The 17,339-nt window shown below is 37.9% G+C and overlaps 1 protein-coding gene across 11 annotated transcripts; it reads right to left on the reverse strand.

Moving 5' to 3' along the window:
• Positions 1 to 719: 719 nt before the first annotated feature.
• LOC110712773 lies at positions 720 to 16,011 on the reverse strand. Of its 11 annotated transcripts, none has more exons than XM_021891227.1 (14): positions 15,223 to 16,011; positions 14,918 to 15,040; positions 12,190 to 14,339; positions 11,996 to 12,105; positions 11,748 to 11,912; positions 11,256 to 11,342; positions 10,617 to 11,169; positions 8,202 to 10,232; positions 8,004 to 8,078; positions 3,648 to 3,689; positions 3,436 to 3,548; positions 3,249 to 3,336; positions 2,942 to 3,091; positions 791 to 1,354 (listed from the first exon to the last, which is right to left on the reverse strand). In XM_021891227.1, the coding sequence occupies exons 1-3, from the start codon at positions 15,310 to 15,312 to the stop codon at positions 13,101 to 13,103; spliced, it is 1,452 nt and encodes a 483-aa protein (XP_021746919.1). In that variant the 5' UTR covers positions 15,313 to 16,011; the 3' UTR covers positions 791 to 1,354; positions 2,942 to 3,091; positions 3,249 to 3,336; positions 3,436 to 3,548; positions 3,648 to 3,689; positions 8,004 to 8,078; positions 8,202 to 10,232; positions 10,617 to 11,169; positions 11,256 to 11,342; positions 11,748 to 11,912; positions 11,996 to 12,105; positions 12,190 to 13,100. The 11 variants fall into 11 exon arrangements, with proteins under 11 accessions (XP_021746921.1, XP_021746922.1, XP_021746925.1 ...); XM_021891224.1 differs by having other exon boundaries at positions 2,942 to 3,119; XM_021891229.1 differs by having other exon boundaries at positions 720 to 1,354; positions 2,942 to 3,336; positions 10,047 to 10,232.
• Between the last annotated feature and the right edge of the window lie 1,328 nt (positions 16,012 to 17,339).

Raw genomic sequence — 17,339 nt, forward strand, 5'->3', positions numbered from 1 at the left:
TGCTAATATGTCTTTGTGTCACGGTCCGGGAGTTTGGACCCCAAAACGTGCGGCGCGCTCTAGCCTTTTGGCGGCAAGAACGCTAGCCTTGAGCGGAAGAGGGGCTTGTGAGCACAAAGCAACACAAGCGGGCAATAGAATCTCAGGAGCACTCACGTCTATCTGGGCGACGGAGTGCGGGTGGTCGGGGCTTGTGACGGCCGATACTTCAAAGCGGGCACAAGCGGGTCCGAACCACGAGTCCTTAGCGCATCAAGTTGGGTTGGAGGGGAGCTAATATGCAAGTAAGACACAATATCTATAAAGGTCTAACAACAAACAAGCATAAAAGCAAGGCAACACTTGGTAGAAGGCTTTAAGATTTCATTAATCATTCGCCCTCTAAAGAGCTTTAAATGACATACAAAGAGAATCCCTAGTGAACACTGATCTGACAGTAACACAATAATGGGACCTCAAGCAAAGAAAACATAACCTAAACTCTAGGAAAGCACTTAAATGGAATCTAATACATCAAAAGGAGTTGGATTCTAACACTTTGACACGAAAATCTTTCTAGTTACTCATTTCACTATGATATTTTTCAAAAGACATTGAATCCTTATCATTAATCTTTGATTGAATAATCGAATGAACCTATAATTCATCCGGAATTTTGATCACAGCATAATTATAGCTTATACAAATAACATCAGAACAGACCCATCAGAATAGACTCATTCCTAAATTATGATCACAGCATAATAATAGCTTATACAAATATTATTATGACTTGTGCTAGATTCAGACCTTATCACAGACTAGAAAGGCATCACTTCTTTCCATCCACTCTAGAAGGCATGACAATTGAAAATCATGCTCACAATTTGTCAACATTCGAGGGTTTATACAACGCATTACTTTATAATAGAAAATCTAGTACCTTCAAGACAGATAAGACATGTATCCTTTCCTAAGGGACTAACTCATAAGCCTCAGTAGGTTTTGAAATTTCCACATCAGACTTTGACGGTGAGGCAAGCAATATATCAGCAAGAGTTTTTCCTTCAGATTTCCCAACATGATCAATAGGAGTCAATATATCAGAGTTATCGGCAACAACATTTTCAGCAATGCCTGCAGGTTTCAGCTGTTTGGTTGTATCAATTTTATTAGATGCTTGGTTTCCAAGAGTACAGAATGGAGTTTGTGGGAGCCCAAAAAGCACATTGAACGGAATGGGTGCAGGAGGAGATCAGAAAGTATCAGGGCTTGATGTGTCAAGATTTAATCCAACCAGCAGCCCTGTTGACAAACCAGAGGCTGTTCCGTGATATGCTCTCAAGTTTTCCTACTCTTCCAAGGATGGGGGACTCTGCATCAAACAGAATGAACAATGAGCCATCCAAAGTTGTAGTTAAGTGCTCAAACAACCAAAATTGTAACAAAATGATTTTTGAGCTAATTTACATGAATAGTGTTCTATTCAGAAGAAATCCCTGAACCAAAAGCATGATTGCCAGAAAAAATCATGCATATATGTTAATCAATTAAATTTTATAATGCAAGACAAAATTTCCAAAAGCTAGAGATTATAGGTTAAGAAAACGACTACTTAACACCGAGCTATTCGAAACTTGGAAATTTGGAGTATATTGCAGAAGTTGTTCGTGAGATAAAAATATTTAATCAGCTTGATGTACTTTTCTCGGAAGGCTAATGTGTGAAATTTTAGCTGAACGGCTAATTCTGAGCCTGATGAGTGAATGTGAAACTGTCTCAGATTATAGATTGATCACTTGACGATGCTTCTGATGTCTAACAAGCCAAAGGAAGTGATATATATAAGTTCATCATCAACATCAGAAGCATCATATTAAACTACTGTTTCCTTTGGCTTGTTTGACAGACTACAAGCAGTCAAGCAACCTAATTTACCAGAATACAGCTTAGAATTCAGAATCAAATGCATTTTCAACACAGATACATTTAATAGTCACAGATGTCACAGCCATATGTAAAGGGTATGCCATATACATATATACAGCTAAATACACCATCTATTCAAATAGAGACTACATATAGAAGAATTAAAATATAGAGTATATACCTAAAAATCAGAAGAATTCCAAAAATCTAATCACTAAATATTCATTCATCTCAAATATTCATTCATTCCACAAGGAATTGTTTCCAGAGTTGAAACCTTTAGACCATCATACGAAAAGGGTAATCTTAATGGTAACCTATGTAAACTCACCAAGATGGTCAATATTGCAATCATGAACACGAGAAAGCTCCTCCTCCGTGAGATTATGATAATATGAATTTGTCAAATCAATATTATGAAAAAGATTAACCCATCTGATGAAGTAATGGTATAAGTTCGACGCAAAGCATTATAAAGATAGGCATAGGTCATATATATATCAAATTCATAGATTGGGGGCCGATAATAGCAAGCGTATCCGTCTCCGTGAACTGCAATGCTTCAGGAAATGATTCATGTTTGTTTTACGATAAACCAAACTGCAAATTGCATCAACCTGTTTACTAAAAGTCTTGTATATACTAAATATCTAATATATAGTCTCCTATATTTTACTTCCTACAAAGCCATCAATTAAGCTTAATTTAATCAATCTCATCTTGACTCAAGATTTATCAGAATATAAACCAAAAATTATAAATCGATATTTCATGCGTGCAGATACTAATGTGGCTGAGCATGTTAAAAGTTGTTCATATATAATTTTTCCAACCGACTCATCCGCATTCGGTATTATATTCCTAGTAACAATCACATTATAATGCGATATGCCGTTGCTAACTCCAAAAGTCCAAAATGTGAAAGCACAACATTACACACATCTTCTTTAACTGCTATTATAAAGCTTGCTATTCATTAAATTTATAAGGTGTACTTGCTAGTGAAAGCATGTAAAAATACATTTTCGCGTACCTACTTGAATATACCATCTTCAGTTTCGCCCCAAAATGGACGTCTTCCACAGAGCAACATTTAGCCATTTAGGTGATGACACTAATACTCCAGACATCAGACTCTAGGCCTGACTTTCTTTTCAGTACTTCTGGGGCAACATAGTAGGCACTGCCAACAAAATCTTTGAATATTTTCTCTATAGGAAGCAAAATGTTTGTGCCACATTGTCAAACGTTTGCGATAAATCAAATATAAGTCAGGTTGGACAAGAGAAATGTCTACCCACAAGCAGCAAGTGCATATTGACATTCCCCTTTCTACTCACCAGGTTTTATGAAATCTGATAATCCAAAGTCTGTGGCCTTTCAACTTTTCAAGATGAAATCTCTTCAGGCGCTTTGAAAAAAAAAGTTCTACAAACAAGCAGCACATTGGAATAAAACATAAACTTCCATCATAATTCATCTACTGCAATTGAAATGTAAGGTCCATATTTTCAAAAGAAAATCTACCTCGGGCTTCATATCACGGTGCTACCAGACCATGTAAGTGGCAATGAGCAGCAACTTTCAGCAACTGACGGACCACCACAGTTGCATCTTTCTCTGAATATCGGTTATCCTTTCTGATTTTAGTAACATAAGAAATTAGCATTAGCACACATACATATTGTCACATCACCAGGTACAATCATGAATCGCTGGCAGAGTAGATTATTGCTTACTTGGCTAGTATGCAATTCAGCAACACTTCACCTTCACACAACCTGATGACAAATGATTATCAACGTCATATTCAAATAACATGGTGATAAAGGAATTAGGGGTAAACAATTACTCAAATTTTACTTTTATTGAAGATGAACTACCATCAATTTGTGATCCCCAAACTTTTATATATAATAATGAATTATATTTTTAGTGAAGATGAACTACCAAGAGATGTCATTAAAGACAATTCAATTACCAATTTGCTGATAGCATTAACACAAAATAATTACGATACACTCGTAACCTAGCATCTCCTCAAAATAATTATGATACACTTGTAACACAGCATTTCACACTTGATACACTTGTAACAAAGTAATTCAACAAACAAAGATAAATGTGTCCTAGTGGTTAGATATGGGCCTTGAGATGAACAAAGTTGCTAGGAATTAGCTCTCAAATCAGTAAGCAAGCAAGCTAATTAGATAGAAAAGGATAGCTAAGAGGGATAAGTTGTATTATCAAACTGATTGTTCAACAATACAATGCCTTCTTTCGAGAGGAAGGTGCTCTCCAACAAGTCAACAACAGACTTCTTAACTATATTCAACATGATGATTATTCCTCCTAATGAGGTCTATTTATAGAAAATACCCCTAACAAACCTCTAGCTTATTCCCCAAGTTACTACTAATAGACTATGACTAATGTGCCCTTCCCCTAAATATTGATTCCTTGCATTACCCGCCGCTCAAACTTTCACCTTGTCCTCAAGGTGGTTTATAATCGGAACTGGATTCCCGACCTCGGCAACAGTGACTGAGAGTGGGCTGCAATTCTCTCCAGAAATTGATGAAATACAAAGCTGGCTTTTATGGGTTAAAGAGTTGGGCCGTATAAGAAGTGAAGGGATGAGTTGAAAGGCTAGAGAATGGTAGTTGACTAATTGGGTAATAAGTGTTGGAGAAGGAAAGTTGGGCCTTAAGTCAGTAAGCCCATCTTTTGTACTTGGGTTAGTGTGCTGGCCTTTCATCACGTTTGTAGCAGGTGACCAAAGCTGATTTAAATCCTTTGTGTTTGCTATAAGTGGTATTACCAAAATACCCTTACTAGCATATTCCATTTTTGTCTTCCTCTCCAAGCTAGCACATGAATCATCAAGGCATCTCCCATTAACTTATCTTTCTGGGTACTTCTAGAAACCACCGTGAAACCACCTCCATTGCAACTTCCCACCATCAGTTTCACCGCCGGTAAAAAAGCCCAGTCCACCTCCGAACATTATCCCACCACCGGTAAAACCACTAGAAAAATCACCATCCCGTCCTCCAATCATCGAGGGAGACGAATTGATCGTTCCACCGTCTTCTCTTGCGAACCAACAGCCCGGACCACTAGAGCCGCTTGCTCCACACCCGCCCCTCATGAAGACACCTTCCCTGTTCAGGCCACCACCCGCTCCACTCCCTCACTGTGAAAACCACCCGTTCGCCCAAAATATCCACCACCCAGCTCGCCGACAATTTCCCTTGGACCTCCACCTGTAAACCCATCCCCGAAATCGCCAAGCCTTCCCCCATATTATAGTTCCCTTGCAAAACCCTCAACTCCGCAACCCATTTCACCATTAATTTTTCAGGGCCACCCAAAAAATCACCACCACCACTGCTACCAAACACGAATTCACTCAGAGAATGTCCAGATCTACTTGTCTTGGCATCCTTAAACCGAACTTCCGATCTCTCCGGTCCTCCAACTGTCATCACCACAACCGCACCACTGCAACAACCACCAAATAGGCCGTCGGCAGCAGAGCAAAAGTATTGTTCACAGTTGCTCATCTCCAAATCGGCTGTCTCCTCCATCATGATTTCTACATCACCGCTTGGAAGGTCAGTGGTGGTTGACTGCTTCTCATCACTGAGTTCACTTTCTTCCTCCTCAAGCCCTTCTCGAATCAGACTTAGCTCCACTCTAATTCGAGAAAATGCTTCTTCAAATATCTTCACCAGATTTCTTTGAAGGGTATCAACAATTCTCTTCGTGGATTCCTCCATCCTTTCGGAGAATTGCTCAAGTGATTGTGACCAAATCGGAGCTCCGGCGACTTCCATTCTCTCTCTTTTTTTTTTTTTTTAATGGCTGAAAACAGAATTTCAGAGGTTGAATCTACCAGGACAGAACTGCTCTGATACCATTTGCAAGGAATTAGCTCTCAAATCAGTAAGCAAGCAAGCTAATTAGATAGAAAAGGATAGCTAAGAGGGATAAGTTGTATTATCAAACTGATTGTTCAACAATACAATGCCTTCTTTCGAGAGGAAGGTGCTCTCCAACAAGTCAACAACAGACTTCTTAACTATATTCAACATGATGATTATTCCTCCTAATGAGGTCTATTTATAGAAAATACCCCTAACAAACCTCTAGCTTATTCCCCAAGTTACTACTAATAGACTATGACTAATGTGCCCTTCCCCTAAATATTGATTCCTTGCATTATTTCAACAAATTAGGATAATGAAAATACTTCTTAGAGATAAGATTAGATCAGTATGTCATGCTTTACGGGCATTGCTTTCCACGGATAACAAAAGTGACATAAACTTTTATAGAAATCCCAATTTAGCATATCATGGTAATGGAGTCCCAGATATCATGGTATAAACTTTACCCCTAATCCCAATGTAGATTTTAGAAATAGTGAGACTGCTTTAACATCTCTGAACGCTACTAAGTTAACAATATCCATCAAACCATGCATGCATATACATTATATGATCTGTAATTAAGGGAACAGATTCACTGCACTCAAAACATGGTTTATGATGTTTGTGTTGTTTCCATTATCATTATGATAAATATAGAATAATGTTTATGATATATATGGTTTATAATTATCAAGTTTTGATACCAGGCAATTGCTTTCCATCCTTAAGGGTTATAATTTTTATGATGGGTTTCCATAATATCCATTTTGACAATGCCATGATGCGATAAAGTTGTATATGGATACCACCAAACGAAGAAAAGAAGAAAAATATATACGAGTAAGACAAATAACCTCATAGATCATGTTATTTGGATCTATATTGTCATATGCCATTTAGCCTGCTTTGAAGAATTTATAGTCAAGTGAAAACATCCAAGCTTCATAATTTCAAAAGGTATTATTAATTATATGTAGTTAGATTATCTACAATGATGCTTAGAACAGTAGCTCGAAGTTATTTCAATAAATCCTTAAGGAGAAAGGCTCAAGAGCTTTTTAAGGAAATCAAAGGAGACAAAATGCTTTTTAAACTTCTATATAACTTCTTGACAAGTATATTTGATGCAATACGTTTCTGCTCACAGCATTACATACCAGTCTTTCTAGCTAATTATTCTCGTTTGTCCAACTCAAAAACGTTTCTTCTGTTTGTGTTCCCTTATTGCAGATAAGGCAGTTTTAAAAGCAACTACCAAAGGAATATGCAAATAAAGCAACTATCTACATTGTCAGATTTCTCAATCACAATGGAAATTGCATATCAGCACTTATAAGCTACAACTATTGCTAGCTCATGCTCTTCACCACATCTCTTAATTTCTTTTTCCGGGTATGCTAGTCATTTGAGGTTGAGAATAAGAAGCATGATTTGTTGAGAGTTATACAAGAAACTGAAAGGGGGCTCAAAACACCGCCAGGCCAACAATCTTTGATTGAAGAGGCCTTAGTATGTATATACTTTTACTTGGACTTAGTCAAACATTGATGTCTTTCAATATTGTATTTTGCATGGTTAAAATTGAAGTAATTGATTAGTTTGTCAAGCATATTTCATAGAATTAAATAAGATGAATAGTGTGGTGAGTAAATGGTTATACGATGTCAGTTTATATTCAGGTGAGTGCAGAGGGATATGATGCTGGTGAGCCAATTGATTTAGAAAAACTGGATGGTACATGGCGTCTTCAGTATAACTCTGCTTCTGATAATAGAATGTTTTATGCCGCCAATCCTTGAATTATCTTATCTTTAGCAAAATAACAATTTTACCTAACTCCCTCCCTCTCCATATCTTCATAACTTTCAGAAAGCAACTCAGTAAAACCCCAAACATCCACCCAGAACAATCTACGCCCAAACTCAAACATCCAAAACCCTAAACAACAATGAAGAAGAAGACCCAAGCCCAGCGCACCTCAAACATCCAAATAGCAACCAAAGCAACAAAAAAAAGAAAAACAATTGTAAATGAAAGATGACCTGTAAAAACAACAAAACAATGACCCTGAAGAAAAACACTATCAAGATGCAAAAAAAAAAAAAGAGAGAAATGAGCAAAAACCAGGAAAATCACAAGAGAAGGGCATAAAGACAAAACCTTTTTAGACCCATCTTGGTTAGGGTTTAGGGTTCACGCATGAGGCTCCAACCACCGCATAAACAGTTCTGACCACTGCCACCACCGTTACCGGAAAAAAAAATGGAGAACATTAACAAAATGCAAATAAGCCACAAGAAAAAGAATAACCGCAATTGAACCCACAACAACAGAAAAAAGAGAAGCAGGAAACATTACCAAGCATCAAAAGCTAGCACTCGCCGCATCGAAAAACCGTGATTTGCTCTTGACAGAAAATTGAGAAGTAAATTCAGTGGGGGATATAGGTAGCCGGAAAAGGAGTGAGAAATGAAGGGAGGAGAGATAGGTAGCAGTAGAAGATGAGAGAGAAACGGAGAGAGGGGAGGTAGGAGCATGCAAAGAGGAGAGAGAAACAAAGGAAAAGAAGGGGAAAGGCAACGGTGTAATAAGGTAGAAGCAGCAAGGGCAAAAAAGGAACAACACTGTAGACATCAACAATTTAAACCCCCTATTGGCTTTTTTTTTTTTTTTTTTTTTGATAGGGATAGATGATTTCATTCACACAATAGCCATCTCGGCATCTACATCATCATTTGAACATAACTGAAGCAGAAACTACACCCACAACACCTAAACTTGTTTCTATTCACGCTCATCTCCATTAAGGTGGTTCCAATCTTGAAACCATGTGAATTCTTCGATGTCATTGCATCTTTCAATAATTCCTTCACCAACGGCGCTGTAGATATTATGGAGTAAGCAACTGCACTACAGATTAGATCTTCTTGAGTCAAACTCATCTTCCCCAACACAACAACCATGAATACCAAACCCACCAAATGAACCAAAACTGAGATCAGGCGGAAACCCACAGTCGAAGCCCTTGGGTCCTTAGTCGGAAACTGCTCTATAAAGCCAGCCCCGTAGGTCCACTCATGGACGACCCGTCTTAAAACATTTGCCGCAGGAAGCGCTCGAACAACAGAGGAAGCAATGGTGGGTGGCTCCATAACTGACCCAAAATGAAAATTATTTATGAACAACTCAGAGATCATCAACTGGGTCTTATTCACCAAACAAAGATTAAACATTGAAAGAAGCATAAAATTAAAAGGACGAACATCCCCAAAAACACGAGTTGTAAAACTCGGTCAGAAGCCAGCGAAATCCAAACAAGCACCAGATCAGACTTAAGGATAACGGCACAAACCTAACCCGTTGCAAAAACCGGCAACCTTAAAACCAATCAACCAAGTCTAGACCTTGACTCGCACGAAACGGATGGATTCAGATCGCGCTTCTTCCGGCCGACAATAAACCGACGTTGATGAGGCCTAGGGTGGGTGACTCACTGGCGCACAAGGAAGGGCTATAACCCGACCTCGGCCGGCGAGCCCCCCCGATAAAACCAGCAGCAGTGAGAGAAAAGGACAGGGAAGGTGGCCGGGAGAAGTAAAGGGCGACAATTGATGAAAAGGCAGAACCAAGAAATGGATTAGGAAGTGGAGAGAAGAGGAAGAGAGAAAAGAGCCCACCCTAAAGGCAAGAAGCTTCGAATCAGAAGCACAAAACCCCTTCCAAGAGAGAAACCCTAGAAGGAACTTCTCTCTCTAGAATAGAGAGGCAGCACATTGAGAAACGCCCCCTATTGGCTTTTATAGTAGTAAAGATAAAGGTAAAGATGTCTTCACTTTTCAAATTTTCCGAGGGACAATTTCCTTATACTTAAATATCTCTATATAATGAGGTGAATTCAACGAGATACTAATTGTTATAGTATTTTTCTTTGTATAAATAATTGTTGCTAGTCAAAGTGAAATTGATTAATAATACTCTTTCAATCATTTAAACAAGTGAACATTTGTGTTTTTCCATTATGTAGTTTCTTATTTGATTCTTTTTTTTTTTTTTTTTGACGAGGAAGAAACATTATCATTAATAATAAGCCATACGGCATCTCTACAATAATAACACAAATCTACAAACAATAGAATTAGAGAAAATACACAACTCTTACGGTCAAAACAATTACTAATAAGCCTTCTAAAGCACAACTCATACCCCACTGCTTCAGTCTTGACGTAGGCAGTAATTTTCGATGTCTTTGCATCGATGCAGGTATTCAATTGATGTCTTTACAGCTTTCAAAAATTCCTTCGCAAAATGAGCACAAATTCTTCTGAGCGAAAAGTTGATGAAAAACCCCAATTCTAAATGAATCCAGAGCATTTCCCAATTATTAAAACCCTAAAAAGAAAAGAAAAACTCTTCCATAGATGAAACAACAAGACCTTGAATATAGGAGGAACCCTAATAATAGGGACCAACCCAATCAAATTATTGGGACCAAAACACATTAAAAACACACACACACCAAAAAAAAAAAAAAAAAAAAAAAAAAAAAAAAAAAAGATAGAAGAAAAGCGGCGGAAATAGACTATTTCTGCCTTAAAAAGGCTATGAAATTGGAACCCTAGGAGAGAATAAAGAACAGAGAAAGGAGGGAGAGAGAGGGGGCGGCTAAGTTGTTTGATTCATTTTCAATGAGATATATTATTCATCATATTCTAATTTTTAATGTGATGCAACTAAATACATAAATAACACAAAAAATATCTTCCAAGAAGTTACCTTTCTTGACTGAAAAGAGTAAAGAGGGTACATCGGAGCTGAGACAGAGACTTCCCACTGCACCTTCCACTACTTCATCGGCATTTTCTTCTTACCTTTTACTTTCTTCCTGAACTGTAAGAAATGTCAGTAGTAACAAAGAACTGAGTTAGATAAAATCTGAAAGAAGACAGAAGTAAGTCCAAAAGCATCAACAATAGAACATGAATAAAACAAATGTTAGTCTAAAACAATCCATCACAGGATTCTCTACTCTAGTCTGCCTTATAAAAACATTATCCCTAGTTGCATGAAGCAAGATCCTTTCAAATGCCATAGATTTCTCTATGGGTACCAAGCCTGCAAAGAACCCCCAGCTACACAGACTTTGATGGATCAATCGACTTGTCCTAAACACATATTAATTGAAATTTATGAAAAGGTATAAAAAAGGATAGAAGACATGAAAAGTACAACGCATATGACCAAATTAAGTATTCTCTGCATTTTGTTGTTCCAGTTCTCCATACTAAAAAGGCGCACTTCTTTGAGCTGGATAGAAGAATTCTCCAACCTGACGGACATATAAAAACACATAAGTTTCGATATTTGACCTAACCAATATAATTAACATATGAATAGTGATACAAATTAATTTACCTTGTTCCAAAAATAAAGGTGTGTCCAACGACTCTTCATTTTGCTAGAAGCCGCGCTACTTTGAGCTGAATGTAAGAAATCTCCAGCCTGAAGGATAAAAGAAACACACAAATTGACTTAACCAATAAAAATAACACAAGAATAATGATCCAGACTATGTATCCTGATCCTGCAAATTAAATAATTAACATTTTCCAGAAGTTTGCTGCAAAGGATAATAAGATGATGATGATAATACTAGTTTCATTTATCAGATAATCAAGTCTCTTATACTAAAGTCTAACCCCTTGAACTACTTCCTTTTAGATCTACAGACTACAGGATTAATAGACGTTATGTTGTTTGGCTTCAATTTGATCATCACAGTAACACACATGATCCTGCCACTTTAACCACTACACTCATATTTTGGTACTTAATCTATTTTATAAGAAAAAATAAATATAAAAAACCTTATATAAGAACGAGCTAATAGAATCATGATTAACTTACCTCCTGTAGTTTATACTTAGAAAGCTCCTTATAAGTGCACTATAACTTATCATTGCTTAAATTCATCTCAGAAATCACAATGAACAGCTTCTAGCTCGCGCAAGTTTCAACTAAGAACAAAATCAAACCCGCTAGTAGCTCAATTAGCAAAGCTTGTAATATTCCCTTCAAACACAAATGCTACAAGTATTCAAGAGAAGAGTAGAGCCATAAAAATGAATAAGAAGAAAGAAGGTTTCCCAAAATACCTCCAGATAATCCACTTTGATTTCAATATTCCAAGAGAAAGACTTGGTGGAGTCAAAACTTGTTTCTTGAAATATCGCAATCTAAGAGCCATCTCCGCACATCTTTTAATCTGTAGAAAAGAATCACCAAATCCAATCAATCAACATGCAGAAACACTACAATGAAAGTAACACACTTAGATATATTTATTCACCTGGAGCAGTTGGTTCACCAGTTGCCTTTCTGACCAAAGTCCAATAAAAAGACAGAAAGTATTCCCTTCAGCGAACCCGCTTGTAGCTCAATCAGCAAAGCTTGTTATATTCCCTAATACCTCCAGATAATCCACTTCAATTTCATTCCGAATGAAAGACTCAATTTAGTGTTTTGCCCATCTGTTGCAAGCAGCAGGCTGCTGATAAAGAATAAGCTACTGGGAGCATACTATCTGATCTGAAGGAGAACTTATACTTAGCAGCGATGATCTGAATCAGGTGTAAAGTCTGTGGACAGTGAAGAAGAGAGTGTTTCATCCAAGTGAGTTTCACAGCAACTGGACAATGGAACCACCTACTGATTCATTCCTTGAAACACATTGGATCGTCCAGGACTGATAGAGGGCGGCAGAAGACATATAAGAACTCATTCTAGCCAGCACCGGCCAAGAAATTAAATCATGTGCATACTATACACCAGCACACCTGTGTAAAATTGTTCTGTGTCGCTCTACTTACTAGTTATTAATGCCTCCATTTTGGCCTTCTTGAAATGAGAAAAGCAGTAAAATACATTAAGACATCAATCTAATCTCCAATTCCCACATACATTAAATTGTTGAGTACAAAGTGATCAGTAACAACAAATGGGGGAAGAGAAGTACAAATAACTTACATGATGATGTCAATCAAGTCTACATCAAATTGTAAACATTAGGTCCAAGCGACCTGAACAACAATTTTTTAATTTTTTTTTGGGGGGAGGGGGGGGGGGGGAAGGGGGTGAATAATATTTAACTTAAACAGCAACGTCAAATTTGTTGAGTCTCCATATCCACATGCATGTATCCATCGAACTACACAACACTTGCACTTCATTTCTTCAAAGTGATCGCCGTTCCACGTACAACTAGAGATTCTTCAGTGATAGCAAGCTGTTTACGTGAAGATGTGGGAAGTCAAAATATCTTCGCCACCTAGGGGGAGGTGACCAAACACTTCCCGTCTTCCAATTATAACAAACCAACGCAAAGGACATGCTATGCTTGGTTTCCACAAAGCCAAAAAACCAAAACTCCCCAGTTTTCAAGCTCATATAAAGAGGTATAGCGACTCCAAACTTTGAGGGATTGAAATGTCTCTGAAGCGCCAAATACATACCAGCTGCATCGAAATTCATACATCTACCCCAAGGGCCAGTTTTTGGTCCTATCATTTCCCAGACTTTCCAAAACTTACTAGGGTTTTGCCAATATATTATACCTGCACCACCGGTGTCCATTGGTATACAGTAAGTCTTCACCTTGCTGTTGATAACGCTATCTTCTGGCGCTTCGAATTGATACATGGTTTCAGCATCTATATCCAAGGCAAAACCAAGAGAGTGACATATATCAAACCAATAGACATACCCCGCTGCAATAGAAAACGGATGACTCAGTAGTGTCTGCTTTGCCTTGTTACTCATAGTAATGCCTTGACAGTCAATGTCAATAGCCCTCCAAGTTTCATCAACAGCTACTGTCCATACCATAACCTTAACTTCAAATCTGGCAAGATGATCATCATTTTTTTCACGTTGACGATATGGTGAACGTGGATATTTGGGGACGAAACAAGGACAAAAGACTTTGTATCGACCAGAAGAAGGTGCAAATGCTAGAACAGCAGAAGGTTTACGATAAATGCATACCTTTGGCAGGGTGAGGGACAGGGGAGGGAGACTGATGTTGGCTTTAGTTACAAGATTCACTACAGACAATTCTTTTGGAATGAAGGCATTTTGAAGCAAGAGTAGTCCGTTACAAGAAGCCAAAATGAAGGCCTCAAATGGAAGCTTAAGTATACTGACAACACGATCATATGGGTGAACATAATAGGCCTGTTTTAGCTTAGCATCATCCAGGTCATCGTCTTGAATAAGGAAACCAGTAGTAGCAGGAGATGACATGGACTGAAGAAGGTGGGCTCTAATAAAGAGCGGGTCAGAGATAATAGCATTCCACTCCTTGCAAACGAACCTCACAATCTCCTGAAGAAGTGAAGCACGAAGAAATAAAAAGATGTGAAACATAATTTCTCTGGGAATAGACCAAGACCAACTCGGCCTCTTGCTGCAAGGAGCAAGTGTTGGATATTTTCCTGAAACCTGAAAATTTTGATAAATTCACCCATTCAATCATCGATTCATTCTATGATATAATGTTAGTTTAATTACATTACATGGTTGGATATGGTGGTTGTATATTGCCGTTGCCACATACTCATATGCATGCCTAGTTTCATATTGTGTTATAATTTTACTTTTTAATAATATTAGGATTAATACTCATATGCGGCCTAAATTCACCAGGATATATGAACAATTTAGGCCCCTCCTGCCCTGCCCCAGGGACGGGCCTGTAGATGCTTTTGCTAATATTAATTCAATTGTTCCAGAACCACCCAGTTGAAGCTAAATATTAATCATGTGATTCAGTAGCTTATTGTTATAATACAAAAAGTCAAGATATTCCCATACAATTGAAATCAACCTTGATATTACTTTTATTCTTAAATACAAAAAGAACTCAAATTGAGCAGATAATGTTTATAAAAGAAAGCACTTTCCATTTTGCCAAAGTATTCATTGTGCATCCAAAACAAACCCAAAATTGATCAACATGAATAACAATAAACATGCCAAAAAATACAGATATTCCAAAACACCATTAACATGATACATACCTCCAAAGCCCCAGACCCGGTGGCGCGTTCATTCCCACCGTTAACAAGACGGCCAACAAACACCTGACCAAACCCACCTTTCTTCCTTTCTACTTTATAAATAGGAAAAGCACCCACTTGAACCTACAAAAACAACAGCAAAACCAAAAACATCGATCAAAAAATCACACCATCATTCATATAAAATCGACTCGATTCACAAATTCAATTCAAATCAACATATATCAATCAAAAAACCACAAAATCATTATTCAAAATCAACTCATTTAACAAAATCAAATGAAATTCGTTTTAAAAAAGATTACCCTTTCAGGAAAAGGGGATTTATTTCCATCATCATCATGTCCAGTTCCCTTATTATTAGCACTTAAACCACCACTATCATCTCCCAACATTTCTTCTCTGACTTCTGATTCTCTCTCTTTTGACTCACTTTCCTTCTCCGATATCACAACCACTGGTACAACCTTATCAACAACCTTCTTCTTCTTTCCACTATTATTCTTAGTATTATTGATTACCCTTTTGTTGTTGTTTGTTCCTTAAATTTGCCCTTTTTCACAGCTAACTTAGTTCTCGGAGGATCCTTAACAACTTTTTCTCTCTCCTCTTCAACAACACCAACTACTGCTACTGCTTCTGCTTCTCTCGCAACAGCTGCGCGAGTTCGAATGTAGTTACCAACCAAATGAGTCGATTTCTTCTGATTATTATCAACGATATTCTTCTGCTTCTTATTCGTCGTCGTTTTGACTGAATTTCCACGTTGAAGCTCTGGCATTTTCGTCTTCCCATACAATCGAAATTTTTGTGATTCTGTGTTTTCGCTAGTGTTACCCATCATTCGATCTATTACCTCAAATTTGAATATGATTCCGATTGCTTTTTTTTGAGTTCGATTCGAAATTTCGATTGAAAAACGAAAATGTAGGGTTTTGAAGAGTGATTTGGGGGAAAAGAAGTTTCGAATTGGAATTGGAATCGGAATTTGGGAGATTTAATGAAAGGGTGAGTTTTTGCTAATTAGGGTTTGTACTTTGTAAGTTCGAGTGTGTACGATGATGAGAGAGAACGGAGATGAAGTCTGATTTTTCTTTTTTCTTTAATTATTAGGTTAATTTGCAAATTACCACCCAAAAATAGTATCAATTTCTAACTAACCACCCATTAAAAATTTTATTTTAAATTACCACCCATTAAATTAAAAAAACGCTCAGATTACCACCCATGTTGCAATTCCGGTGAATTTCCGTCGGTGGGCCCCACTTTTTTTTTATTTTTTCCCTTTTTTTTTCTTCTATTTTACGATTTCTCACTCTCTCTCCTCGATTTCACTCTTCTTCTTCCTACCTCCTTCTTTCTTTCTTCTTCCCAACCATCACCACCACCATTGCTCCACCTTTTCCAGCAAAAATCTAGGGTTTACTCCCACTCTAAATGACGGTTCTAGCCCTGATTTCTCCATGGTTATCCCCAATTTAGCTCTGAAAACCTCCATTTTCAACTGGGCTAAGCCCTGATTTCCCTCCTCTTTTTTTTTCGTTCCATTTCGACTTCCCTCACTGAACTTTGTATCCTTGCCTTTTCACCGCACCTTCACCACCAACAACTCCTAAACCACAAACTACCGGCTGCCTGCAACCTAGCAACTCGCCGCTGCCGCACCACCTAGCAGCAAAACAACTACCTCCAACCGTCGAACAGCAGAGCAGCCACCAGTCCCCTCTCGCCGCTCCACCCATCGCACTAATACAGCAACCCAGTTTGCCGCATCCTTCAGCCTCGCAATCAATCATCATCGCCCAGCTCTCAACCGCACAACAACACCATTTTCAGTCACCAACGCAACCACCACCTTCATATCCACACTTCAATTCACCAACACCAAAACGCAGCAGCAATTGCGACAATTAGAACCTCCAATCCACCATCAATTACAACAATTCGCCACCCAATTACAACAATTCCGACCTTCAATAGCAACAACAACTTTGAATTGTGCTCCAATTGAAGATCCAGAAGGTGCGTTCATGGAAGCAGATTCGAAATAACTTAAGCACCCCAATTTTCCCCAATTGTACAAACAATTAACTAATCAGCCCAATTAATTATTGCGTTGAAATCAAATAATTCGTGCTAAAAAACAAACCCTAACTAACAATTCCGCCAATTTTCCCCAAATTAATTGCAATAAGAACCCTAATTTTAAAAATTCAGAAACCATAACTGCTGTATGTATGGGGGATTCGTCTGCAACTAGGGGATTTGATTTCGCTGCAAATTTTGAAGAAATTGAAGGAGATTTGTGGGTTTAATTTTGGGGAAGTGTTTACTCTGAAAAAATCGTGAACAATTTCAATTACAAAGGGAAAAGTAGCCGTAATTAGCCGTTGGGTGGGCCCAATGTCTTAAATTTCCACCG

This window comes from Chenopodium quinoa, unplaced genomic scaffold (assembly GCF_001683475.1).
Source record: "Chenopodium quinoa cultivar QQ74 unplaced genomic scaffold, ASM168347v1, whole genome shotgun sequence".
Lineage (NCBI taxonomy): Eukaryota > Viridiplantae > Streptophyta > Magnoliopsida > Caryophyllales > Amaranthaceae > Chenopodium > Chenopodium quinoa.